The sequence below is a fragment of the Brachionichthys hirsutus genome, chromosome 18, assembly GCF_040956055.1.
Source record: "Brachionichthys hirsutus isolate HB-005 chromosome 18, CSIRO-AGI_Bhir_v1, whole genome shotgun sequence".
Taxonomy (NCBI): domain Eukaryota; kingdom Metazoa; phylum Chordata; class Actinopteri; order Lophiiformes; family Brachionichthyidae; genus Brachionichthys; species Brachionichthys hirsutus.
In genome coordinates this window covers 3544865-3571466 of record NC_090914.1, presented here as the reverse complement: position 1 = coordinate 3571466, position 26602 = coordinate 3544865, and the positions used below count along the sequence as shown (strand labels likewise).

The 26602-nt window shown below is 46.1% G+C and overlaps 1 protein-coding gene across 1 annotated transcript in view; it reads right to left on the bottom strand.

Moving 5' to 3' along the window:
* Window positions 1-26082, bottom strand: part of cnksr3 (cnksr family member 3) — a 36651-nt gene extending 10569 nt beyond the window's left edge. Inside the window, exons 1-13 of the mRNA XM_068751589.1 lie at window positions 25941-26082; window positions 13128-13291; window positions 9525-9727; window positions 8838-8925; window positions 5740-5781; window positions 4736-4855; window positions 4572-4631; window positions 4029-4097; window positions 3796-3942; window positions 1899-2023; window positions 1460-1644; window positions 1280-1366; window positions 726-976 (exon numbers count right to left, since the gene is read on the bottom strand). Coding sequence (XP_068607690.1) covers window positions 726-976; window positions 1280-1366; window positions 1460-1644; window positions 1899-2023; window positions 3796-3942; window positions 4029-4097; window positions 4572-4631; window positions 4736-4855; window positions 5740-5781; window positions 8838-8925; window positions 9525-9727; window positions 13128-13291; window positions 25941-25992 — 1593 coding nt within the window. The 5' untranslated portion in view covers window positions 25993-26082. The remainder of the gene's footprint in view (window positions 1-725; window positions 977-1279; window positions 1367-1459; window positions 1645-1898; window positions 2024-3795; window positions 3943-4028; window positions 4098-4571; window positions 4632-4735; window positions 4856-5739; window positions 5782-8837; window positions 8926-9524; window positions 9728-13127; window positions 13292-25940) is intronic.
* Window positions 26083-26602: the final 520 nt, after the last annotated feature.

Genomic DNA, 26602 nt, shown 5'->3' with positions numbered 1-26602 from the left:
ATCATAGCTCAACATCCGGCACAAACATTTGCTAGTGACAAGATATAAACATCTTTTTACTGCAGCATTTGTCAGCTTAAGTGACTGTAAAACTCTTTCTGAAATATATGCATAGCTTAACAAGAGGCAACTTTGGTAAAGGGCAAAGTAACTATCACAGAAGTGAATCAAAAAGAAAAGAAAAAGTAACATGTAGGGCAAAGCCAAAATCTCACAAATAAAATACGCCGTCTGCTTCAATTGGTTATATTATAACTTATTTATGCCAATAACATCAAAATAAGCAAACAGCTGAAATGATATCAGGGCAAGTTTTCATATGACAGAGTCCTGAGGCAGCAGCAAAAAACGTCCAAGGGTTCTAAACCTGAACTCGCTGCATCCTCTCGAGGCAGAGACGGGGGGGCTTGCAGTCAGAGACGAGGTTTGAGGCCAGTGTTAAAGGGGCGATGATGTGATGCAGCTACAACTACGAAAGCAGGTTGGGCTGAGGAGTAGTAGTTGGTAGTAGCAGTTACACCACAGAAATATGGAGGTTGGGGGGTGTGGGGGGGAGAAAGGAGTGTGAGAAAGCCCAAAGCTGCCAAAAAAAACAAAAACAGCTGGACGTAAAAAAAAAAAGAAAAAGAAAGGCACTGAGGAAGGACACAAGACAGGAACAGAAGCCCCGGACAGGAAGCGCATCATCAGTGAGTCAATAGCTTAAGCCGCGTGATCCAACTGACCAGTAGGGAGCGGTCTGCCGTTGTGCGCTTGGAGGCGGGGGCTACGGAGGCCTTTCTGGTATCCTGCTGGTAGGGGATGGTGGCGCTGTTGTGGAGGTCTGAGTTGGAGTAGTAGCGGCTGCCCCTGACGTGGTCCACCCTGATGAGGTGGCGTTCCCCCGCAGGCCTGTAGGGCGGAGACACTGAGGGGACCTCTTCTGCAATGGTGGGGATCCTCTCGTTGCTCAGGTATCTGTAGAGAAGGTCTTCGCCTACAGCAGAGAGAAAGGCAGCCTTGAAACGAGACGCGACCCTAACCAGGCTAAAGTGACTCAATTCACACATTTTTCATAGACGTGGCACAAATCGGCTCTTTTCCAGATTTGAGTCACTTTCTGACAGTCAGCTGTCCTGATCAAGCAGGAACATCGCTGCCGTCTTTATCTCAATGCTGGCCGATTGGATTGGAGTGATTGGAGTTCAATTTCCAAGACTTATAAAAGGGGAAAAAATATATTGTTTGTCACGCCGTAAAGATGGAATCTAAGAAGGGAGGTTTTAAACATGAAACACACCTTTTCTTCCTTGCGCCCAGGGCTTAGCGAAGGGATCCGTCACTCCAAGACAGGTGTCCGCTGGCATGGAGAGAGGCCGGGGCTTCCCTAGATGCAAAAGGTAATATTATTTATCCGCATGGATTCACTTTAAAGTCAGAATGTTTTAATAATGAATTCCCTGAAAGTGAAACTACTGACCACATGAAGGCTTGTGATCCCTCATTCTGGGCTGAATCACGTTGGCCTCGATGGGACACCCTACGTTTGGCTTGTCGTAATCCCTGATCGTACAGCGTCTCCTGCTCTCCTGGTCCAAATAGGAGTTGGGTGACTCAGAGCGCTTTGGTCTTTTAGTAATGCTGGAGGTGTCTGTCCTCGCCTCTCTGCGTGGAGAAACAAAAGCTCCTTCATTTATTTACGGTGGGACTATTGGGGGGGGAGGGGGGGGGGGGTCCGAAGATGAGCAGAACAGAAGGGGTGGTTGTTGGACCCGTCCCGGATCTGGTGGCAGGATCACTCACTGCAGGAGGACATTCAGTCTCTCCCTCTGGTTATCTGAGTCTTGGTTGTTTTTTTTTTTTTTTACAACTCAATTAAAAATAATACAAAGTGCGGCAAAAGAAATACGACGGCTCACCGTGGCGTGTATGGAACAGGAGGAGGAGGGGGGATGTACAAGTCCAGGATAGCCGGCTTCTCCTTCATGGCTGAACCGTTAGCGGAGCCACAGGGAGACTGGGTACTGATCAAGGAGGAGTTATTCTGTAAGATAAAGCACAAAGTCTTCATTAGTACCATGAATAGCAAAAAAGTATGTTTTCTGTTGTCTCCAGATGTGCTTCTGATCCTCGTATGAATACGACATACGAGTTTATTGGGATAAAACAAAGTTGTTCCTTTCAGTTTCTGCCAAATCCCAAATGAAGCCTAAATGTGTCTTGCTGGCGAATAGGAGGAGTTTACCACTTGTTTGTGTGTGTGTGGGGGGTGGGGGGGGGCACGGTGCTTGTGTGCATCTCCTCGACTAGAAACCTTCTAGTTTGAGGTACGGAAAAACTGTAAGTGAGGTCCAAAATAGCTCACGAGACGTGTACTTAAACTGTACTCATTTACCACAGTTATGTTTCCCAACACTCAACAACATTCTGTCCTTGACTGCATGTTTGACTCTTAATCACTACCATCCTCATCAGACCATAATCACGTGTCTGACGACACGGCGTAAAGGACACAATGGATTAATGACAAACGAAACATGTGATTTATTACCCACCTTTTCTGTAGCACGCACCAATACTAAAATGTATAAAACTCCACTGAAACCGAGGGTTAATAATTTGCTAATCATTTTTGAAACGATTTAACTGAGGTCTTGTTATTGGACTACCAGTAATTGTAAATTCAACTTTTAACAATGGAAACAGAAAAAAAAAAAAATACAAATGATAACATTTCCCAACCAGCAAAACGCATTTCTTCATCCTACTGTGGCAAAAAAAATACCGTGAAAAAGACAAACGCTTTTTGAAGCTCTGTTGCGGAAAGAACGGCAACCACCAGAATCCCTCTAAAGTTATTTCATTTTGTGAGAGAGAAAAAGAAAAAGAACAAAAAAATAAAATATTGAAGTATCAAAAGGCACCACATCAGAACTTGGATGTTGTGTGTACTAAGTCATGACAGGAAGACAACCATTATCCCCTCACCACTGTTCATGGTGTGTGTGTGTGTGTGTGGGGGGGGGGGATTTGATGAAGCATTTCAAGCAAATTAGCACAAAGACACCGTTATTCCCTCTTGGATGAGGGTATATAATCTCCCCCACTCTGGTGCCGTACTATCTCAGCCCAAAGTAGATGGCCAACCGTGATATGCCCGACAACGTGTTAAAACATAATGCTGGTGGATCGTGTCAACATGTCAGGCCTTTGTGCTGAGAGGCCCTTTGTCGTCTTGAGAAACCCTCTCTCATCCGATAACGTCTCATCTTGCCTTCTCTGGCTGTAAAAGCCGTCTCTGCATGAGAAGACGGCACCAGATCTTGAAATTGGGCAGTCATGGTTTACAAAAGGCTCTTTTGTCTCCCTCTCTGTTAACGGCTGCAGAGATGTGCTTCGAAGCCAAGTTGAGCGTAATGTGCTCATATAGGGTGAACAGAACATTCTATTAAATCCACATAATCATATTAGTGTGTGCGTGTGTGTGTGTGAGGGGGGGGGGGGGGGGGGTATTTCTCTTGAGTTAACTTAAATCAGACAAATCAGCACTGCCTCCTTTTTAATGATAACATCTGGGTAAATCCCAGACACTTATGAAGCAGCCAGCGACACGTCAGGCTGGCAGCTTTCCCTCCCACTGAATGGCATCATGGGACTGTTTGCCTGGAATGTTTGCGTAATTCAACGAGCAGCTTTGTCAGAGGCCTTGTTACACTTGCCCGAACTTGTCGCTTTGAAAGCAACGCCTTTAAAATGACGACAATCTCCGATAATCGGTCGGCATCGTCCAGACGTTTGGCGTTTGCGTTCTCCTACCTGAGGTACCGGGGGCTTCCAGCGCATGTTCTTGAGCGGGGCCGGGGTGAAACCCGTTGTGCCCGTCGGCCTCTTCTTTAGGAGGAGGGCCACACCTTTGGGATCCTCCCTCAGTTTGGTAACCAGGTTTTTAAGCTGCCAGCCCACCTGGGTTGACAGGGAACACAACCCCCCCCCCCGTGACTACGATAGAACATTTACAGGGGAAGAGACAAAGGGGAACAGGTTCTCACCACTGTCTGCTGGTTAACCTGGATCACTTCATCGCCAGCATGGATCTTCCTCGTCAAGTCTGCAGGTGACTGGAGAAGAAAAGCATAAGGTCAAAGCCCAACGAACCGCATCACGATTCAGGAGAGCCACTTTAGAGCCTTTTCGATTTCTCTGTTCGACAAGAAGATATCAGGCAAAGAAAACCCACTTCAAGCTCAGACTGTGAGAAAACACGCAGGCAGCCTCCACGCGTATCACCAACAGCACCATGCGTTTGATGTCACACGGATGACAAAACAGGACCGACTCGTAATTACTTGCTGATGATTCAGATCCTGATTCACCGCATGCATGCCGATCACACGGTGGCAGAGATTCCGGTGTTAGTCACCAACTGTTTGCGTCAGTGTGGGGGGGGGGGGGGGGGGGGTAGGACGAGCTGTATGGATGAGCTGTTCTCGACTCCCTCAGAGTGTCCCCCGCAGAAAGGGAGGACGACTCGTTTCTTTTCAACAAATACAAACTGTAAAAGAGAGGCAAGAACCTCAGTCATAAAGACTTACATGCTCTGTGGTTCCAGTGATGACATGTAATCCATCATAGGTAGATTTGATGTACATCCCCTAGGGCACAAATGTAAAATTGGAAATGCTTTCCAGTCAAGGATCGCAATTTGACACCCACAAAATTGGACATTGGATTGTGATTAGAAATTGGCATTCCATACCAGACCCTCTCCTGGTTTGATATTGGCCAGCTGCACTTCTTCCAGGCAGGTAGACTGGCTCAGCAGCGGGTCGGAGGTGGTTCTCATGGTCTGATCACAGATGGTGTTCAAGATCTTGGACTGCAGAGGAAAATGGGAAAACGAAAATGCATCAACGGATGAAGTGAAATGCACACAACAAACAGACATAATGTTTGCTTTAATGGTGTGTTGTGCCGCTAATAACCAGAGGACACCTTGTGTATTTTACAGTTTAGAACGAGTCAGGCTACACTGCTACTCAGGACACAAAGACCTTATCGGCGTCTTATCCCCATACGTGTGATTATGCTCATGTTTAGTTCTAGGCTCAATGGACTAAAAGAGACCATTGGTGTGCTATTACCTAGAAGCTAAGTGCACACGCACACACACAATACTCAGATCAGCCCAGTGTGTGCCACCCTTCCTGCTTGTTTCAGGACAAAAACTGTCATTTGTCCCCCATTAGAGAGGCCGTGCTGTGTCTTTTTTTTTAAACACACATGGCATCCACTTTAATTTTGCATTGACCTCGTGAAGAGATAAGATACTTAAACCAGCTCAACAGAAGCAGAAAAATCAGGACAACTAAATGCAGCAGAAACAGAATAACGAGACAAATTCTGGAGACAAATCAGAATCGATTTATTTAAAGACGAGCATAGCAATGCAAAAAAAGGGGGAATATTTTAACTGGGTTTGCTAAGCAAAAGATAGAATGCAAGAGGAAGCCCATAATTAGCCAAAGGGGCCTGGAGAATGTCAGACAGGAAACGCTGATCGATCTTATCAGTACCCCCCCCCCCCCCCCCTCACCGCTAGCAATCCCATAGACGGGGCTTCTCTCAAAAACTGGAAGTACGTCGCACACTCTGCGTGAAAAACGTTCTTCCAAACAAGCAGGCAGACCTTTGACCCGGTAGAGGACTTCCCGTTTAGTTTAAAGCATGAGAAACAAAAGAGAAGAGATGCAGCAAACTCACAACGTCCATGATCTTCTCCTCCATCTCAAACACGCTGCAGTCCTGCCACAAAGAGACGGAAACAGTGAGGAAGTTAGGTGTGCGAGCTGTAAACGACTCCAAGAACAACAAATTACTCGACCAGAGAGAGAGAGAGAGAGAGAGAAAAAGGAAGGGGTGAAGTGAACATGATCAATGGAGGGGAGCCACAAATAATCGGCTTTCAGGTTTAATTTGAGGGGAGCTGCACTTGTAAAAAGTGGTTTCATATATATCGTCATCTAAATACTGCCTCGACTCTCTGAAGATGCACCTCTGCTTCCGGTAGCCGAAAGCGGCTCAGCCGGGCGGAGCTTCAGGGACGCAGCTTCCGTAATTCAGGTTGTTTAGGAAAGGAACCAACAAAATGTGCAGCGTCAGCTGGGATCCGGCCGGCCGTCCCCTCCCACCACAGCTGAGGCAACAGCCTTCCGGACAACTGTGTTGTTGGTGGTCAGTGGGTCCCTGGTTAGGCAGGGGGGGGGGGGGGCTGACTGTTTATGGAGCTGCCCCTGTTGCACCCCCCCCCCACTGATCAAACACAGGTGGCACGGCTTCTGTTAAAACTGGAGAGCACAGAAGATCTCGAATCAACAAGTCTCTTGTGTCTGGACAGCTTCACACGGCAACAAAGGGAAATCAGCGTTTCGGCCCGCTCTGTTGCTCTTCTTTTTTATCTATACTGGAGAAAAATAATGAGACGGGGGTGGGAGGGAGGGGGGGTGGGTGGGGGGTCATGCAAGTTTTCCCATTTTTCCATAACTTGCACATTCCCCTGGGCTAAAGGGGAGTGCATGTTTTCATGCGCTCAGCTGGCCGGTTGATCCGTCTGCACTTGTGCGAGTTTTATGAACCGTCTGTGGCCACGAGCGATGGACTCGCGTCAAAGCAGGCTTTGTCCACGGCTCCCTGAAATGATTTTCAACGTGTGGCGGAAGGTCTGCGGCGTTTCCATGCACGTACGTAAAGAGCATGCACGTGTGACTTTGCCACGTTTCCCTTACTCGGCAAATATAAACACTAGCTAGAAAAAAAACAGGTTTCTTCTGACGCACAGTTTATCGGTTCAAAAATTATGTTTCCATAAGAAGTGTTTGAGAACCCCCCCCCCTCCCTCCCTCCCCCTCCATAACTTTAACATCTCTGGAAAGTTGGCGTTTCTTCAAAACAGCAGCAGCAAATCATGTGAATACGACATCACAAAGGATCCAGTCCCACCTGAATGAATCCCGCTCCAGCAGTAGACAAACGCCAGATAATAGCGGACCCTGCTTTTCACCGATCCCTCATTACTTGCTTTCATTGTGGACATGATTTCACAGGCGCTGTGGGTCAGATGACTTGTGCTGCTCTTTGATCCAGCACCAGTGGATTAGCATTGCAATGAAGCAGAGAGAGAGAGAGAGAGAGAGGAGTGCTGGCAGAGTGCGACTGTCTTTACACCAGAGTGAAGAATTTGTCCTGTGACTCCGACATCCACTTTTTCATGAAGCATCCACGCAAGATTGATCGGAAATAAGATCAGCTTTTGTCCTGTGCACTAGAATTATCCTACCCCCCCACCCCCGACACACGCACACACACACACACACACACATCAAATAAAGACAGTTCAGTGAGAAGCGATGGGGAATCAGATGAAAATGCGTTCTTTGATAGAGAATGACGGGTTCAGCCAAGACGGGTGATGCGTTCGCTGTTCTCTGGCCGTGTTCCATTGTGTGCATAAACACAGGCCTCATTCAGGCACATTTCTCTGGGCAGACCGCCTGCTGTCCCCCCCCCCCCCCCATCACAAACTCTACCACTGGCAGTCCACTGTGCAGATATTTTATTAACCACTGGGTCGTCCTTTGGCCTCCACAAACCAAAAGGAGATTATGCTTAAATTATGCTCTGGCTTGGAAATAAAAGGTTTTTCTCCTATTGCATATGTTCCTCCAAGATATGGAAGACCGACCGACCCCCCCCCCCCCCCCGCTTGCTGGAGAGGACTAATCTCTGCTGTTTTACAGGCGACTCTTTCAGCACCTATCAGTTTATTCTACACAACAACTGCTCCACGCCGCACGGCAGTGTGGGAAGCATACCCCCCCCCATTTCTCCTGGATGACCATGACCAATACACACACAGTAAATCACCCAGAGGTGCTGAAATCCCAGACTCTGGCGAGGAAATGGGCACTCTGGGAAAGGAATTTATTTTGATGCAATAAACTCTTTAAAAAAAAAAAAAAAAGACACCTGCGGGTTCGGCCGCCACTTTCACCGGCGGCGTGAAACGAGTCGCTTACCGGGTTATGCTGAAGCCAAACCCTTCAAGTGAGAACAAATTGCACACCGAGGCTTAAAGGCTTGTAATCCTGAAAGAGCACACCCTTTCACTAGCGTCCCTTTCTTTCAGGCATATCTACGACCAGCCGCTTGCTTGGCTGTCTGAAACTGACAGAACCAGAGCAAATTGAATCGTGATGCAACGTTGGAGTAACACCGCGCAGAATGTGGCGAAACACCGCGGCTGCGTCCCGATGCTCTGTTCTCGCAGTTAGCCCATCTATCTGACCACCTCCTTCATTAAACCTGCACACAGGAAGCACTTTCAGACGGTTTGGTCCCCTACTGCGAGCATCTTAAAGGAGCAGAAACCACATGGCTGGGGGGTGGGGAGCTCGACAGCCTGAGGGAGTGTTGGCAACCACATTTTCTTTCTTTTATAAGTGCATCAGTGGGTTTTATGAAACTGGAAAACAAAAAAAGCGACGTTTACCATTAAATGTGCCCCACTCTATGGGGGCTCCTCATTAGTAAGCACAAGAGGGAAGAAATCCCAAGAAAAACATGGGCGTTTTTCAATAACGCGCTCCGACTGCTGGCTTCAGGCTGCCATGGCTGCCATACCACATTTCCCGTAACTCTCTTCTCTCCCATTTTCTGTCCTTTCTGTCCTGTGCCTGTGTGCCCCCCCCCCCCCAGTCTGGCGTGTGCTCACTGGGGGGGAATAAAAAGCTACCCGTCTGAGTTTGCGTGTGTTTCCCAGGGGCTAGCTACACTTGCGCTGCGGCGCTAACGGGCGTGCAGACCTGTTGAACGGTGGTGGTGAGCTCCAGACACAGCTGGATGATCTTGTTCTTGGTGGCCGTGAAGTCACTGATCCCCGTCAGTGGCGTCCTGCAGGAAGGCAAGGGATAGGGATATCAGGAATACTAGCAACCATCCCTGTTTACTCACCCAAACCCACATCACTTTCTTCGGCACAATCTAAATAAATCTAAATACAGCTCAGAGGCTTTGTACTGAGAAGTGTGATGGATATTTTAGGAGAATAACAGAAACGTAATCCAAAGCAATGAACTCCAGAACACAACAACCCTCTCAGAAAGCATGCACAGCATCCATAAAGATGTCGTCGTCGTTGTTCTGGATTGCATTTGCACCGTTTAGGTGTCCCTAATAAAGCTGCCAGAGAGCGCTTTACTGGAGTTAAGCACAAGCTCCTCTGTAATTTAGAATAGACTCAGTGAACCTGGCTTTAATTACTGTGCTCAGGTGACCGGGCACAACCAGGATCGGCGGTCCCTGAAAAACGTCACTGTTCTGGTGTCTTCTTCTCCACCTTCCTCTTCTCAAGCATATGCAAACCAAAACTCCAAACAGTCTTTGAATATATCGTCCAAGATCTAAAAATCGAACTCCACATTTGTATGTAGAGACAGGCACAATGTGATTCAGAGCGCCCGTGCATGTGTTGGTCAGAAAGTGGCGGTCACCTATCAAGCCAAGCCAGGAGGCTCTTCGCAGCACCGATCAGCTCCACCACAGAGGTGAGGAAGTCGTTGGGCGGCTTGCGCGAGTTGCTGCCGTCGTACACGGGGCTTTTCCTGCGGTCGGACGTGGACATGTGCAGACTGTTGGTGGCGGCTCTCATCCTCACAATCAGACTCTTCAAGTTGCCCGTCTCGACCCCGTAGTTCTGAAACGATAAATGAAAGAACTTAATTCAAAAAAAAAAAAAAAAAGAAACACTAAAATCATGAGTGAAGAACAGATTTTAATACTTGTAATAAAAGTTTATTATGCACAATGGAGGCCTTTGATAGTTTCACTGAACGATGAGAATTGCGTGATCTCGTTTGGGGACATGGAATTCACCCTCCAGCCCTGCAGTTTGATCCATGTTGTGCAGGGAGGGCGGTACGCCGCCCCCATCAGCTGATTCATATCAAGCATTCTTTAAGCCTGGGTTGTTTCAGGCTTCTTCATTCCTCAAGTTATTTACAAAGCACTTGAGCTTTGCGCCTCGCAGGTTCACCGGGTGCACCACAGATCGGCTACGAAATTGAACTACTTGCTGGGTTGAGAGCCGCAACATTATGAGTTGCTTGTTTTTTTTTTTTTTCTTGGAGCGCAACGCGTGCGTCTGAAACCGAGCATGACCACATTGTCAAATATTTTAGAACTGTATTTGCAATGTTTTGATTTAATTAATTGGTTTGGAATACTGTGATGGCTAAAGGTTAGCAGTGAAATGTCTTGTCTGGCTGCTGCCATAATAAACATCAGCTTACATCGTGCTGCATTCGAGTGCCAGTAGCTAAATATGTAGTGCGCAGAATAAAACTGGACATGTTTGGGGGAAACCGACGAAGGAGATCGGGGTGGTTCCCGTCTATTTTTGTTCCCGCTGACTTTCCCCAGCATGGGCTAATCAAACAAGTTATTTCACTCGCGTCGATCCCAAATGAATCACTGGGATAACTCCTCAAACAGCTGCTGCTGCGGCTAGACGTTTCCACGGCACACCTGTCGTGACATGAGTCGTTGGGACACCGAGGATAAGCAAAGGCTCAAAAGCGAGCAGCTTACTGGATGATGTGGTTTTTCTCAATCGGCCATTTAAACAGTTTAAGTTGCACGAAGGCGGTGTGAGCTTTCTCCAGAGCCAACGTCTCCCCTTCCTGGCTTTTTCATTAGCAGGTCACAGCAGCTCTTTAGCTTTTGTCTCACACCAGCAGCTAAGCTAAAAGCCACGTCTGAGCAGACTGCAGTCAAATGCTATTTTTCCATTTCAAACCACATTTATGATCTTTCGGTGTCTTTAAAAAAAGAAACATTCAGGAATCTAGAGGCAGATGCTTTTTGGATCAGGCTCCTGTCAGGGTTTTTTTTTTATGTGGGAAGGGATGTGACACTGCAGCGCTTCCTGTCCTGACCACAGGTACTGCATCCATCTCACTTGGCTATAAATGAAAGACTGCCACAAGTTGTGTCTGTTTCTACAATATGCAATCTGAGGTTAAGTTACATTACGCCTTCGGTTAGAACAGCGAGGCGATGGTAAAATGCATTAACAGCAGCTCCTCGGCTCACGATGAGGACGGCTGTGCTTCAATGCCGCGTGTTTAATAGCTGCTGGAAAAGCTAATGCTTGCGTGGATGCTATCCGTCACTGGTCTTTTGAGTGGGTCAGTGGGCTCTGAGCATAAATAAAGACGTTTTGGGTTTCAACATTAACTCTGCACAGGACATCGTGGCCAAGAGACGTCCAGTGAAATGAATTGAAGTGGCCTCTCTTCCTCCCTGGACAAGCTATTCGCTGGCGACAGCTTCAAGGTGGGATAGAAGTTCGACTTCCTGAAGGGCCACGGTTGCTTTATGTTGGGCCATCAGTCATCAGGATTTAGGTTTGGAACGGTTAAAAGGACATCCGGGATCTGTGACCTATATTAACGCTCATCAAAAGTTGAAACCTTTAACATGTGTGTACATGTTCAAATATTTGAAACTCAAAGAGCAAATCCAAGCAGAAAAGCACGACACAGATGGATGTGACCGCTTCAGTGGGAATAATCGGACTCCACAGCAAACAAAAAGAAAGAAAGAAAGGGGGGGGGGGGGGGGGTGCAGTGTGAGAGCATGTGGGAGTTTCTAGGGCCGGTGGCCCGTGTTCCTGTCGGTAGCAATGGCCTTGCTTCAGTTACAGCTAATTGAATCGGGGGGGGGGGGGGGGGTCATTTCCTCCCGTGGGATCCGTGGAAGGCCAAAGTCTTGTTCTTAATAAAGAAACTCCTAACAGACAAAACAAAACAAAACAAAAGTTTGGCGAGAGAGTCTAGCGTCCCTGGTCTAAATGAAATCTTACTAAAGCCTTCCTAAATGATTTGGGCTATGTGGTGCATTCCAGCCAACATAAGATGGCATCACAAAATAACAGCACGCTTTGATGGGAGAATGAAGCTCACAGTGGAAAGGCTCCGAGAACAGATTTATGATGCTGCTGGAGAGGAAGAGGACTTGAGATTTCAGTCCCTTGATGCCGAGGTTGCAGGGGCAAGCAAAAAAATCTGTACCCGATTACCGCAACGTGATGGAGCATCTGGTGTGTATAATCTATGATGGGCAGCGCATCATTTGATATAACGCTACATCACACAGCTCACACATTCAAGGTTTAGTGTGCCGACAGGAAAAAGTAGCCGCACAGTTTGTTGACGCAAATTACGCATCAGCCTCAATCAGGAAGGTTTAAATTTCCATGTTTCTTTGGGTATTTTAAAAGAGAATAAAGATAGAAATGCTGAAAAATGATAAAAATGCAGGGAACGCAATCTGTAGCGTTTATTATTACACAGGAAGTGGTAAAACTCCAAATCCAACCCATCTGCTGGTAAACCTGGTTCCCTTTCAGTCGGAGCGTGGACAGCTTCCGTCGCTATTTTCATGCTCAACTTTAAAGGCAGGAACATTTTTTGTTGCCAGTTCTTTTGGGAGACGTTGCTGACAGACAGAGAGGCAGCTGGGTTCTCTCCCCCCCAAAGAATGACTAACAACAGCGAAACACGGCTGTGGAATCGAACCAAGCGAGATGGCTCAGGTGAGTAGAACGCTGCGGGATTATGCTTCTAGCATTTCCCTTCAGGAAAATAGCCTTTTGTGTGAGAAGGACATTTGTCACGTGAGGGAGAGTGGAGTGAAAGCCTTCGTCTTATCTGACACGGAGATCAAACCGTCAGTTGTTTCTGTGTTTACCTTTAACTGCCTCCAATGATCTCATAGAACTTCAAATTGACAAATAAAGCCCAAGGCCCAATCGCCTATATCCTCCCCTCTGACAAACACGGCTGTTCCTCCGATGTCCTCCGGCTGCAACTCAGTGAACTCTGTCAGGACTGATGAGCCATTCGGTGTCATTTTCTTTTTTTTTTTTTTATAGCTGCCCAACCAGAAAGTGCAGGTTGAGTTTTTTTTAGAGAACACAAATTAACAGTGGAAGAAAAAAAAAAAAAGTCATCTTGAATATTTGGCTACAGCTGATGATCATGCTTTTACTCGTAACATCCCCCGATACTGTACTTGAGCACTTGGACACTGACCAGAGCACAGAGTAGATCCACAGCCTCCAGCACCAGTTCCTGGTGTCCAATCCGGGCCACGCCAAGCTCCTCCAGGTCCTGATGAGTGATCTTCAGCAGCTGCTCGCCGCTGATCTTCTCCCGCTCAAAGTTGCACACGTACTGCTGGAGGTTTTCATCTAGACCTGGACGCACAAAACGCACGGACGTGAACATTTATCTCTTGTAGTTGGCAGTTGTGTGTGTGTGTGTGCATGCACGTATGGGGTGTAGATAAAGAACAGGTGTGACTGCTATCAAACACAGCATAAAAGAGTAACCGTTGACACCTCCATGTCTGTTGAGCTGATTAAACAATAGATGACCATCGTGTGTGTGTGTGTGTGTTTTGTGTGTGTGGTGATACTGTAGCTTGAGCTGCAGAGTAAACCTGCATTAAAACACAAAGCAATACACTCCACATGTACTTAATGTGGACTTTCACGTTTGCAGAGCTTGTACTGCAAATATATCAAGTGCTGATGCGTCTTTGAAAGAAGTGCAGTTGCTATTGATTCAACGTGTGAACATTAACCGTGTGTGCGTGTGTTGTGTGTGTGCGTGCGTGTGTGTGTGTGAACCCCAGCTTTCTCCCCATCAAAGAGTGCACAGAGAGTGGGGCAGCTGCAGAGTGATGGCCCTCTGCCCTGTTTTTCCTGAAAGGTACTCCTCTCAGTGGCTCCAACCTCCCCTTCACCAATGCTAATTCTATTCTTCAGCAGGAGACAGCAACGGATGGATTCATTTCCAGTTTGACATTCAAGTCACTGAAAGCGTTGACTGCAGATAGCAGCGTCAGTCAAACGTGGACGGGAGAGACGATCCACTGGGTGGTCACGGAGACATTCGTTTTGTCCACTCCAGTCTGTACGAGAGGATGCATGAGCGCAACACGTGTGTGTGTGAAATGCTGACCTAACAGCATTGGATTGTGTGTATGAGAGCATGCAAAGTACAGCAGTGCACTCCATTATGTTGCATTCAAATGTACAACCAAATGATCAAAATATAGTGCACTCGATCGGTTTCTGATCTAACTATCATTTCATATTGAAGAGTTCAGTTTTTACTCTCCTCTTTTTAATGATTTGGGTGTTTACGCCATGCTACCAATAAAGTTAAATCACTGCGTCCACACTTTCAATAGCTGGCTGCGCATTTAGGCGAGTGAGACAGCTCGACTTTGTATGCATGTTCCAAAAATGATGCTAGCGTTGTTACTAACATCAATCAAGAACCTGAGTGGGTCCAAGGCTCCGTAAGAACATGTTATTTAGCATGCTAAAACAGTATCTCAACAACCTCAGCAAAAAGAAAAAGAAAACAGTGATACATTAACTGCATAATATTTCCCTAACTATTATAATAGATTACAAGCAATTAGAGGCAACAGCGACGACATGTCCCCGGTAATACAGGACTAAATGCTGCTATGGCTGCATCGCCTCTCCCATTTGTCAGGAATGTCAGGAATTGTCCGACGATGTGCCGATATTCCAGGTTGAGGAGTGAGCTGAGGAGAAACCTGTGTCTCCTGCTGCTACCGGGCCTTTAACAGCCTCCTCCTTTGAAGCAACAGTGGCGTGACAACATATTTGATGGCACATGTTTTACAAGAGAAATGACATTGTTCTCATTACAGGTGAAGTGAGGAAGCGAATGGTGATCAAAGCATCGAGGTAGAGCCAGGTACCATGATTGAACTGGCACCCAGATCTAATTGTATATATCTCATGATTAACGTATGGTAATTAAATCAATTCGGTATCGTGATGACAAAGCTGAACAAACGAAAAGCAGGCCCAAAGATGCTCGTTGTTTTAATGTAGAAACTTATTATCGCAATGAAACCACGCATCAGTATGAGCTTTAACTTCCCAGAGGGGACTCCCCCTTAGGAGACATTAAAATTCCATCATGGCATCAAAGTTCCCTAATGAAAACACTTCCAATCCCTGAGAAAGTTTCTGTGAGCGCTCAAGTCACCTCCACTGAACCGAAAGAAAATTCCAATCGCGACTTGTTAAACCACGAACCTTCACACAAGTCAACTCCAGTTAGCCATAATAGATTTTAATCACCCCCCCCCCATGTTAATTCTGCAGCCGGAGAACATTAGGTTTAACCCCTGACTGGCCAGCCAGTCTGGCATGAGAATCCACTGATCGTGGAAAAAATAGAGCCCGAGCTCTTCTTTTTCCCTTTTTCATTGTTATTGTAGGAAACCAGCCTGGCGAAAAACGGTGGGAGGAATGGATTTGCATCTGGTAATTGATGAATGAAGCGCTTATACTCCTTTTTCTGGGCTGTTCTCAGTTTTCCATTCATTCTTCGGTAAGTGTTTTCTCCCCACTTATCCTTTTCCCTGATTCAGGAATTCAGACTTCAGAGAGTCGCGATATCCCAGTTCACACTGGGGTCCAAACTGATCTGCATTAGCTTTGCACTGGAGCAATGATAAGTGTGTGTACCGGCGCAGACGAAGAGACAGAAGGGATGCCACGGAGTTCAGGAGGCCCTACGAAGAAGCAACCACAGCGATCTCCCACTCCAAATTCAAGCATTGACGGCTCCAGAAAAAAAAAAAAAAAAAAGGCTCTTCTTGCAAGTGGGGCTCACAAAACATTTATTGTACCTCAATCTACAGTCGCTGGGGTGTGTGCTCACGTTAAAACTAGAGCGTGCAGCACGGAAGACAGAGTGTCACAGTGTTGTGAATTGAGCAAAAGGGGAGGACTGTGTGAATGCTTTTCAAAAGCCTGCACAGGATGAAACGCTTTGGAGTTTTATGGCCACTATGAACCACTTGGCAAATGTCCTCAAACCAGAGCGAGTGGGTGTAACAGTGTGGCACAGACACACAACGCCGACGCCGAAAGCAACTGCATCGCACAAAAGACATTAATTACCCCCCCCCCCCCAACCCTTGTGATTAAACATGATGGATAGGATTTAAATTGGAATTAAATGTAAACCTTCAATTTACGCTAATAACGCTAGACGTTAAAACCTGGAGCAAGGTCAGGATTAACCCATTAAACCTGAAATACATGTTACTTTAATGATTTAAAGGGTCACATTTGGCAGAAATTGTTTCAGTGTTGTGCATGGCAAACTGTTTTAAACGAAAAGACTTCCCCCTTTGTGATAAATAATGAATAAAACCTCTCTGACATCTGTGACCAACAAGCATGTAGACCGTGCAGTCATCTGCAAATGTCAGTCAGTGTGTCACGGTGTGGCGCCTTGCTGATTGCTACGAGGTCTTTCTCGCCACCCACCATATCCCCCTCAGTGAACAGCAACATGCGGGACGGGTTATCAGCACAGCCATTACACACGCACACACAGAGAGGTATATTTATAAAGAATTGAGAAGAGCTGATATTCAGGTTTGGAAGCAAAAAAAAAGTGGATCTGGATCCTGCTGGAGTCTTTGGAGACCAGCAGCTTTTAAAGTCTGTGTAAGCACAAATTATTGGCAATGCAAACAGAGCGCTTCCACTTGCAAAGGTGGAACTATTCTGGTTCCTTCCCAGCATTTCCCCATCCATACAGAGGCACACAAACAGTAGTTAAGCTTAAATGTCTTGAAACGTATGATAACTGAGGCAACGTGGTGTTTGTTCCGTGAGCAAGTCATTAAACATTAAACACAACTTAGGGTTGCCAACCTTTCGTTCTCAGGGGTTTGATTTCACTAGAAAAGGGTGAAATCAGAACAGTGCTCCCACGGAAAGACAGAAACAGGCTGCCTTCTCTTCACCTCCCCCCACCTTACAACCCCTCCCTGTTCTCCCAGTGGGAGCTGTAGCCACCCTTGTAACCCACACAAACAGGGGCACACAAATACAAACCAGTATCCCCACCGGGGGGGTGGCCGGTAGGAAAGCTGCCGGGTGTAGAATAGCAGAGCCACTGTAACTCCTGCAGCCTTTACTTTGTCGGCCAGGCTCCGAACCTGCGGGGAGCGGTCAGGAATTTCGCTCATTGTTCTCCGCTGAGCAGCCCCATTGTTGGGAATCCGCGGCCTCCTGGTACAATGGTCTCAGGGCCTGATGTAATTAGAAAGAAAAAGCTCCGGCAAATGCTAAGATATCCTAATGCATGACTTCACGGCAGAACAACAAGGCCTGTATGCGCACATGCTGGGTCTCTGCTTCCAAAAGGAGCTGGGGATGGGCGTCAGACAACAGAGCACGTTGTGTCCTCATCAGATGGGTCGTTTACACTGCAGTTTTTTGTTTTTTGCTGCATAAAATGCAACCTTTGGATGCGGTTCGGCTTTTGCTTCACGTGACAATGGAGCCCGAAACCAAACAAAGTTTTGAAATTGGGCTCCAGACGGTAATTTTCTTTTTCCAATATGCCTTTGTTGCTGTCGCCGTGTAAACGGACAAAATGTCATTCTTGTGAAAACTGTGACGACGCCACTCGCCACGCAACATTTTGTACACACAAACAAAATCCATGCAAAGAGCCAAGAATATTCTAGTTTGCCGTGGAAGTCCACGGGGCTACATACAAGCAAGCTTCTTCCTTTCTTCCCTCCATTACTTGCTGAAGGCACTTGCATCACTTTGTACCCCATCTGGCCCACCTTTTAATCTTATCATCAATTCGCTAACAAAGAGTGTTTCACTTGATGTACTCTAATGTTAAACACAGACAACCACAAATGGGCAATGACATGTCCCGAGGGGGGAGGGGGGGGGGGGGTTACTAAGTGAGAAAAAGCAGCTGAGGCCGATCTGTCCACATGAAGACAAAAGCAGACCTGTCTTTTACCGGGTGATGGACGATGACTGATGACGGAAAAGGGGGCCAAAGTTCGCAGGGCTGTCATGGTTGAAGCGCATCAGCAGACACAAGCACCGGCCCCTGGAGGCCATTAATCCTCACCCCGAGCAGCAAACATCCTCAGCCACATTGCCGATGCCTTGTAAGATTTGAAATTCAAGGGACGGATGGCTCAGCTCGTGTAGGGAGGGGAGAGAGGGAATCTGAATGCAGGAGAGAAGAAGAGGCATTTTGGCCGTGGGGTGTCCTGATACGTGAGGACATCTGAACCCAAGTAGATGGGAGGGGGGGGGGGGGGCACAAACTGACAAATCAAGGAGTCTGCACCTCATACATGTGTTGGTCAGGTGTCCTCAATATACAATTTGTGCCATTTAAAACACCTCACAGTAAATATATCGTTTGGCATTGCAGGTTAATTAATGATGGATTTTCAACTTCTTGTTTTCAGTTCTGAAATTCTAAACCAAAGTGCAGTTTTTAGGGTACAGTATATGCGTATTTGCATGCAGGCAAATAAAAAAAGTTAATTCTTTCTTGAACTCTTGCCAGGCAACCAAAACAATCTCCTTACTCTGATACTCTCTCTTATCAGTAATTTTTGCACTTAGTTTCTTTGTACAAATCAAACAAACAACTAAAGTGTTAATGAAAGAACGGCTCTGACCTGTTCAGGTTCATTACTCTGCAGCGGTAGAACATCTTAAGATGGAAGTCAATTTGAAATAAACCCAAAGCATCCGATTCATTCACAGGTTCGTCTGTACAGGAGAGTTCTAGATGGCTTTATCATGCATTCCTGTTTAGAATTGCTGCAAGGAAACATTTGTGCAGGTAGCCGTTGCTGACGTTGATAGACAGGAGCAGGGTTGAAGCATTAACATGAGGCCAACGTAAACACCCATCACTCTGCAGCCAAGTCGGCCGCATCAGCATAGGCAGCTCATTCCGACGAGCGTAAACACCTTCTAAAGAAAGTAACAAAGAAGTCCGACACGTCTCAAACTCCTCCTGCTCCTACAGCCGCCACAATCCAGCCTATTCCACTGCCTTCGTATTGTTCTGCTAAATGACAGGCATCCCAAGATGCTCAAAAGGCCAGTTACAAACTTGGCCTTGCAGAAAGCTATAATGAAAAAGGACAATTACCACTGGACTGGAGATAAGACGTAGCAGACCAGGTTGACTGACTGATAACAGGACTTCTACAGCACTAATTCAGCTGTAACCTAAGAAGATTGAAAACTATCATTAAGAGCTACGGCTCTTTCCAAACAGAGGGAGATGGTGAAGGGGAACAGAGACAGAAAAAGAAACAAAAAAAACGGGATTACCGCTTTTAGAGGTGACATCGCCCGAGACATAGCCACTGAGATACAAAGAGGTTGTTAAATAAAATTAAATAACCAGGGAACTTTCATCCCATCACATGTATGGAGTATGAACAGGGTGGCCCTGCTGATTATGCAGCAATTCACCAGCACCATAATAGCTGCTAGGGAAGCCACAATAAAGATGAACATCTGGGGAAGGAAATGTGTCCTCCTCATTTAGTTTGCCATGAGAAAATGCGTATAGCACTCACAATAAAACGGCATGCGGGCATATTCCGCCCATGCCCGCATTCAGGTTTTCTTATGACAATGCCTTTTATTGGGCTTTCATGAAAGTGAAACATATGGCTGGCAGAATCGAGGCTTCAGTCGATCTAAAGATAGAACTCGTTTCCCTCCGCTGTTCATAAGACCGAGTATAACACTTCCACTCCCAATGCGGATCCCCTATATGCATAAGGATAACGAACCTGTTAATTGCCATAAATCTCCTAGAGGATACACCCCCCCCCCCCCCATTAAATCCTGATAAAAAAAATTCTTGCTGAAAAATAAGAAAGAGACTCAAACTGCTTATCCAAGCACAGGACTTACTCCATCAGAACCGACACCTCCTCTTCGGGACCTCCTCTCACACTGGCAGACTGGAAACCTAAAGCCACGTTTACGCCAGCTATTCAAACCAGGAATAGTACGCCTTTATTCTGCTTCGACATTCTGTAGAAACGCTATGGAGGCCTGTGCTATTTCACCTCTTTGAATGCAGCAGAAGTAAAACGGCGTTTGCAGTTGTCGTCTTGTCCGGTGTAGACAAACTAAAAGCATCACGGAGAAGGTTCTTCATTGCAGCGCCGTTTTGTGACTGTTTTACAGCTACTGGCCGTCATCCATTCCTTCAGAATGGCTGCCAAGAAGGAGCTGAAGCATTGGCTGGTGCAGTAAATCAAAGTTAAGGTTGCTGAAGTGAGAAGAGGTTTGGGGGGGGGGGGGGGGGGGGGGTTGAATGGGGGTGGCTGGAGGCAGATGGAGGAGGCTAATGTGGGGCTAGGGGTCAGAGGAGGGAAGAGTGCGATGATGAACCAGTGATTTACATCCTGCTTGAGTCCAGGCCAGAGGAGGACAGAGGGGTCAAAAAGATTAAGAGCATCATTATTCCATCCATCCTCGCTGCTGCAAAGCCAAAACACTTGTTACAAAAAAAAAAAACATTTCAGTCAAAACAGAAACACAATGCGCTCGTTTGTCTCATACCCTCACGTTGGTTTCAACCTCAAGCAGGAAACACCCTCTCCCCCATCTCAAGGTGAGGTTTTCTCTCTGTTGTTGTGTGTCATACATGTCAAACACAGATTAATTGAATTTTTAAATAGGTTGATTGCTTTCACAACAAATTCCAAAAAATGACATCGATCGGGACTGACCCGGAATATCTGGTTAAATATGTGCTCGGTGGTGTGAGGTGAGAATACGGGTCAAACGGGTCTCATAAAAAGGAAGCAGTACGTCCTGAGAGACAAGGACAGCAAGTGAAAAAGGTGGACCAGGACGGTACAGTATGCGTGACGCTGCTCGTCTTCGCTGGGATCTTCTACATTTTTCCGTTTCCTGATGAACGCACACACTTTGATCCAAACCGCCCATTCCAGGATGCATGAAGACGCCATGATCATGGCCGAGGGTTTGAAAAACAACGCAACATAACCCAGCTGCTTTACCTATCAGCACCATCTAATGTAACAAGTCCAGGAGAGAGTCAATCGAGTCGGAGACATGTCGCAGCAAGTCAGAACACAAGCATGCAGTCCTACAAACAGCAGCCTCCATACAAACCATCTTTAATAGCTCCTTCATAATGTCATGAAAATAGCAACAAAAAGGGTCAATAATGAAAGATTTATAAAGATGAAAAAAAAAAAAAATCATCATCCCATGTTTTAACTATGAACAGCTAGACAGGAATTCAGAGTGTCTCTGCTGAGAACTGGAAAATATGGACTAGTCTGAACATGTCCTGAACAAGCACTGATCTGGCACCTGCCCAACAGTTTGGTTAAACCTAAAAGCGGGTCAGAGTCTGGAGTCTGAATTCAACGGCTGACATGGGTGACGCTTGCTTTGCGTTAGGAAAACAACGTGGGTCGTCTGCATTCCTCTCATGTTCTGTGGTTATTTGAGCATTAATGCAGCACTTTGACAGCAAAATCCCCAAAACGCCGTCCGCTTCCTTTTTCCTTTCTCCGCATGGGTTTTGCGTCGGCATCATCCCCGGCAGAGACTGGAATCTATCCGAGTGAGCCTTAAGGGACGAGCACGCCATGCAATAAACTAGACACTCTACCTCCCTGCATGAGAGGTCAGTCTGCAAGGGACCGGTTTTTGTGGTAGCGTTCCGCTGCGCCACCCCAGGTTGGATCTTTTATTCCCCACGGCTTAAGCGTGGCACCTCCTGGACCGACGCTCTTAGAGCAGCTCTACAGCCAAATAGCTCACAGGCCGTGCTAAGCCGAGATCAATCTGGGAGATTTGCAACGCACGTTTTAGATTTGAATGAAAAGGAAAGTGGTCTTCCCCTGGTTGATGCCCTCTCCAGGCACTGATCTGGTGTCTGCAAGCAGGTTTATACCCACCAGGTATGAAAAAGGTTTTTGTTAACTGATAAAAAAAAAAAAAAACACAATGACAACTCTGGGTGACGATGCGAAGAGCTGGAAATTTATCCGATTGTGTTTGTCTCCTCATCCCTTGATTAAGAACAGAGACATTAATGACTTCTATTAAAGCCTTCATCTGTTGGAACTCCCGAGGCTATGGAGGCAGCATCGACAGGATGTGTGAGAAACAGGCCATGCTGGGAGCGGACAGGACCAAACCCAAGGAAAACCCTTTCAGTCACTTCTCCCCGAGGGGAATCCTCTTACAAGCACGTCCCCTGAAGTCTAAAGGACTTTGTCTCTGGTGAGGTAATGTGGTTCTCTCGCCCATTCAGCGTATACAATAGGTCAAATGTTTTAATTGGAAACTGGTAAGTGACAAAGACAGAAGTTTAACTTTAGGGGATGTCACAGGAAGAATGAATATCAATTGAGGACATTGTTTCACGTACTTCTGAGGTCATGAGGGAGGGGGTTCTACAGAATCATCCGTCCTCCTTGAAGCATACACACACATTCTACAGAGTAAGGGTTGCTAAAACGGATTAATGATATCTGGGGAGTCTATCCAAACATAGAACTCGACTCGTCCGATTGAGCCGGTACTAAAACAGAGGCAGAGGATGCCTTAATAAGGGTGAGGTGTCTGCACGGCATCTGTTCACGCTCCAGTTTAGGAAGTCTGTGATACCCAGATAAGGATCATGAAGCCATCATGGCCTCACCTCGCTCACTAGAGATAAGGCCGCTGAAGGGTGCCCATCAGCGCAGTCACTCACGACTCAATGCTTCTACTTTTCCCAAGCACAAACTTGGTTAAAGACAAAAAAAAAAAAGCCCATTCAGCTCATGAGATTATTTTGTAGGTCACCAGGTCAAGCGGTTCAAAATAAGACCACCGCTAAAATTCACTTTGCATATAGCTCATTCATTTCCAAACACACAGCTGTGACATTTGATATGTTTGCGTATAGAGATAGAGATGCTGGATGCCATCCAAGGTGTCTGGATAAAAGCCCCTCGCTCAGGCTCCAGGGTGCCCTGTTCAACTTATCGCCCTCGCTCTTTAAACAAGCCGGAAAATTGAAGACAGAATAAAGAAAGTGCAGATTAGTAAAAGTGCAGATTCAGAGATAAAATGAAGACCAGCGTTTGACTTCCAATATTAACGTGTGTATTAATGTTGTAGCTCTTTAAATAATAACACATTTTCAAATAAGTGTAAAATTAAAGACAACATTTGATTAATTCATAGATTGAAAATATTCCACCACCCCCCCCCACACACACACACACAAAACCCAGTGTTTAAAACAAAACAAATCACCCCTTTAATGCCAATAAACATCCACCAAGCAGCAGTTTATTCTTTACTCCTTGAACAATGTAAGCGATTAAGAAGACAAGAACCCTGTTGCACAACGAAAAAACAACCTGAGGCTAAAGACAAAGATTTGACTCCATCTTGGGCATGAAAGTTGTTCTTTGGCTGAAACATCAGTGGTTACACACTGGTCACAGACAAACAGCACAAGGACTCGACCTTCCAGTGGAAACAGCTGATGACATCTGGCCCAACTTTAGCTGCGTTCTTTATCTCTCTCGGGCACCCAGCGTGTTAAAAGTCCACGTGCAATGGAAGACGGAGCCATTTGTTTCCACATATTTACACGTTTCCCGTAAAAATGGTTACGTAGGGTCGAGTGTGAGGGGCATGTTCACCAAGTCCCCCACCTTACTGTGCTGTAACTGGATAATAGTAGTGTTGTAGCCATTCTGCAGAAGGCTTTTCCATCTTCTGAAACCTTTGTCACACAACAGAGAACTTGCTGCCACCGCTCTAACGGGGTTTGCATTTCTACACTGGAATGCCCTGCCGTTTTTACCGTTTCTGGTGTTACATCCTTAGTTGATAACCCTAACCCAAATTACGGATGCATTACTCCAGATGCATTCAGACCAAATTAGAAGCTGCGTAAATAACAACAGTCTTCCCACTCATTTTGAACGTGGGCTCATTTAGATTGTGGTGGTTGCAGGACAGAAAAAAAAAAAAAGACGCCAATCCTGGTGCAAAAAAAATTAAATAGACGTAACTTTTTCAGGAACTCATGTCTAGCTGAGGTGGCTGGTTCACCAGCCTGGCAATCAGACCAGCTAGTCAAGTTTACAGTTATTCAAGCCGTTTACAACTGGAATAACATGACGGGTTTTTTTTTTTTTTTTTCCACAGACAACATTGTATAAAGTTTTAATGACTGAAAAAGTCCCTCTGGATGCAACAAACAATATGACATGGAGATAGATCGCATGGATGAAACTCTTATCTGCATCCACCTGCACTTCACCGCCGATGTAGCAACACCAGATGAGACAAGACGACGCCGACCGTATTTATCCCAAGCCAAAAACGCAATAAGCAAAGGCCTCACATTGCTAACAGTAGCACAATATAAAGCAATATTATCGTGCATCGTATTGATGGATTCCTGCCAATACGCAGGCTTCGTGTCAATATTAGCTCGTACGTTAAAACATGACCCGAGCGAAGCTGAATGCACATTCAGAGGACAAACAGAAGACAGGCGCACGCATTGGGTTATGTTCACTTTGCAACAAGCAGGCCTGTATCCGACACTTTTCATTATTTACTTTCTTGCTTTTATGGCTCTGGATGCCTAAAGGGCGATTCCTTTTTCTTGCCGAGTAATTACGGTCTCCACCCCGAGACAACCCTTCAACGGTTAATTGGTAGACCTCAATGAGGAATCGTATGTTTGCAGATGACTTTGCAAGGCCAAGTCGCCTTTGCTTTGTTGAATTGCTAAGTAAAAAAAAAAAAGTCAATACTTTAAAGTGGCCGCTATTAAATTAGCTACAGCCTTATCGATCGATGACGAGGTAACCCGATGCAGGATTTACCCATCACTTAGTATGGACTGCCAAATGTAAACTGACCCATTGTTAGCACCCTACGGTCAGAATGGTACGAGCGTGAAATATTCCACACCACGCGTTTTGATCCCTTTGACCACGTTCGCTGAGCTCTCTGCAAATCCGCCGGGTTAAGACCTGGAGACACAACTGCTGAGTCAGATCTGTTGGTCGCCTGACAGCATTGGGACTTGTGTAGACAACTAATCCTCCCATCCACGCCCGCCTGCCCTGGCTGGGCTCTTTTCACTGGATGTACAGAACCCCCCCCCCCCCCCCCCCCTTTAGTTCATTACTAAGGACCAACACTGGCAGGCCTGCCTGTATCAGCGTTACATCACTTGTAGATCAGATCAATGAGAAACCGACTGGCCTTTTGGAGCGTAAACATGAAGTCACCTACGAAAGGTTCGGGGAATTCTCATTAAAGTTTCCTTTGATAATAAACCCTGATCCCTGTCATGTTAACATCCCCAGTGCCCGCTTCTATTGTATCACACACTTTTCATTTTATGTGTTTGGAACTACAACACTTTAATGACCATCCATAGTTCACATTCCATTTGTCCGTCCCTCTCACCGACATGCCTAAGCCGTGACTGAACTCGGGTTGAATGGGCCACTGATGTTAGATCACCACAGCAGGCATGCCTCTCTGTGTGTGAAATGTAGGTTTTATTCTAGAGCCAGAGCCTTTAAAAAAATATATAGAAACAATGTTTCCACATTTCAAGCTTGAGACACTTTCACACACACAAAAAAAACAGGGCTGCAAGACTGCAAGAGTGAAATAAAAAAATTGATTAGTAGTAAGTAGTAACAAATCAGCATGAAACAAATCACAAACAACAAACATTGCAATTTGGACTTAATTAAATAGACACACAAACAGAAAAAGAGAAACCCTGCCCCATTGTTAAAAACACTTCTGCTGAGGTATGCATGACGTCCGGGAGGAGTTTCAACGAAACTAGCTGCAGGTAAGCGACACGCTGGGACAGAAACGTGTAATAGTGTCGGTAACAGCAAGGCCTATTGTCGCTGTCTGCACGCAAAGTAGTCGCAAGTAGACTTGCCTCTCATCCAGTCGATAACTTGCTTCGGCGTCCACTTCGTGATGGGCTCCATGGCGTCTTTAACGCGGGTATTACGCAGAGAAAATATACATATGTTTGACGACTTAAATAAAAAATATATAAAGATATAAATATGTATATACTGTCACATTCTCCTAAGCAGATCCGGCGTTCTGCGTCCTCTTCTGTTGGCGTTCTCCCACTAAAACAACTCCGACCACGCGGGACGGGAGGTTGGACCGAACTCACCCCCCAAGTTGCGCGTCACCGCCGTGCCTGAGATCAGTGTTGCGTTAACACGCTGCCCGGAATTCTTGAAAGAATTATAAATCCACCATAAAATTGCTACCCGGTAATGTGTAATTCAGTGTATTTTTTCATATTTAATATTTCATATAAAAAAAAACTCTAAGCCTATATTGTTTCCAAGATATGTATGCACGATTTATGCATGTATTGCCTACATTTCTGCCTGGAATGATTTTGCGATTGATTTTGTAACATTACATTTTATTATTATTAATACCGCTTTGACACCAAACTGCTATTTGGCACGATAGAACTTCGTCAGGTTATGAAAAGGCAATTTTACGGAGAACACCCGAATGCAGCGTCTGCTTTCACCGCCCTCCTCTGCTGGAGGCGTGTGCATAACAAACAGG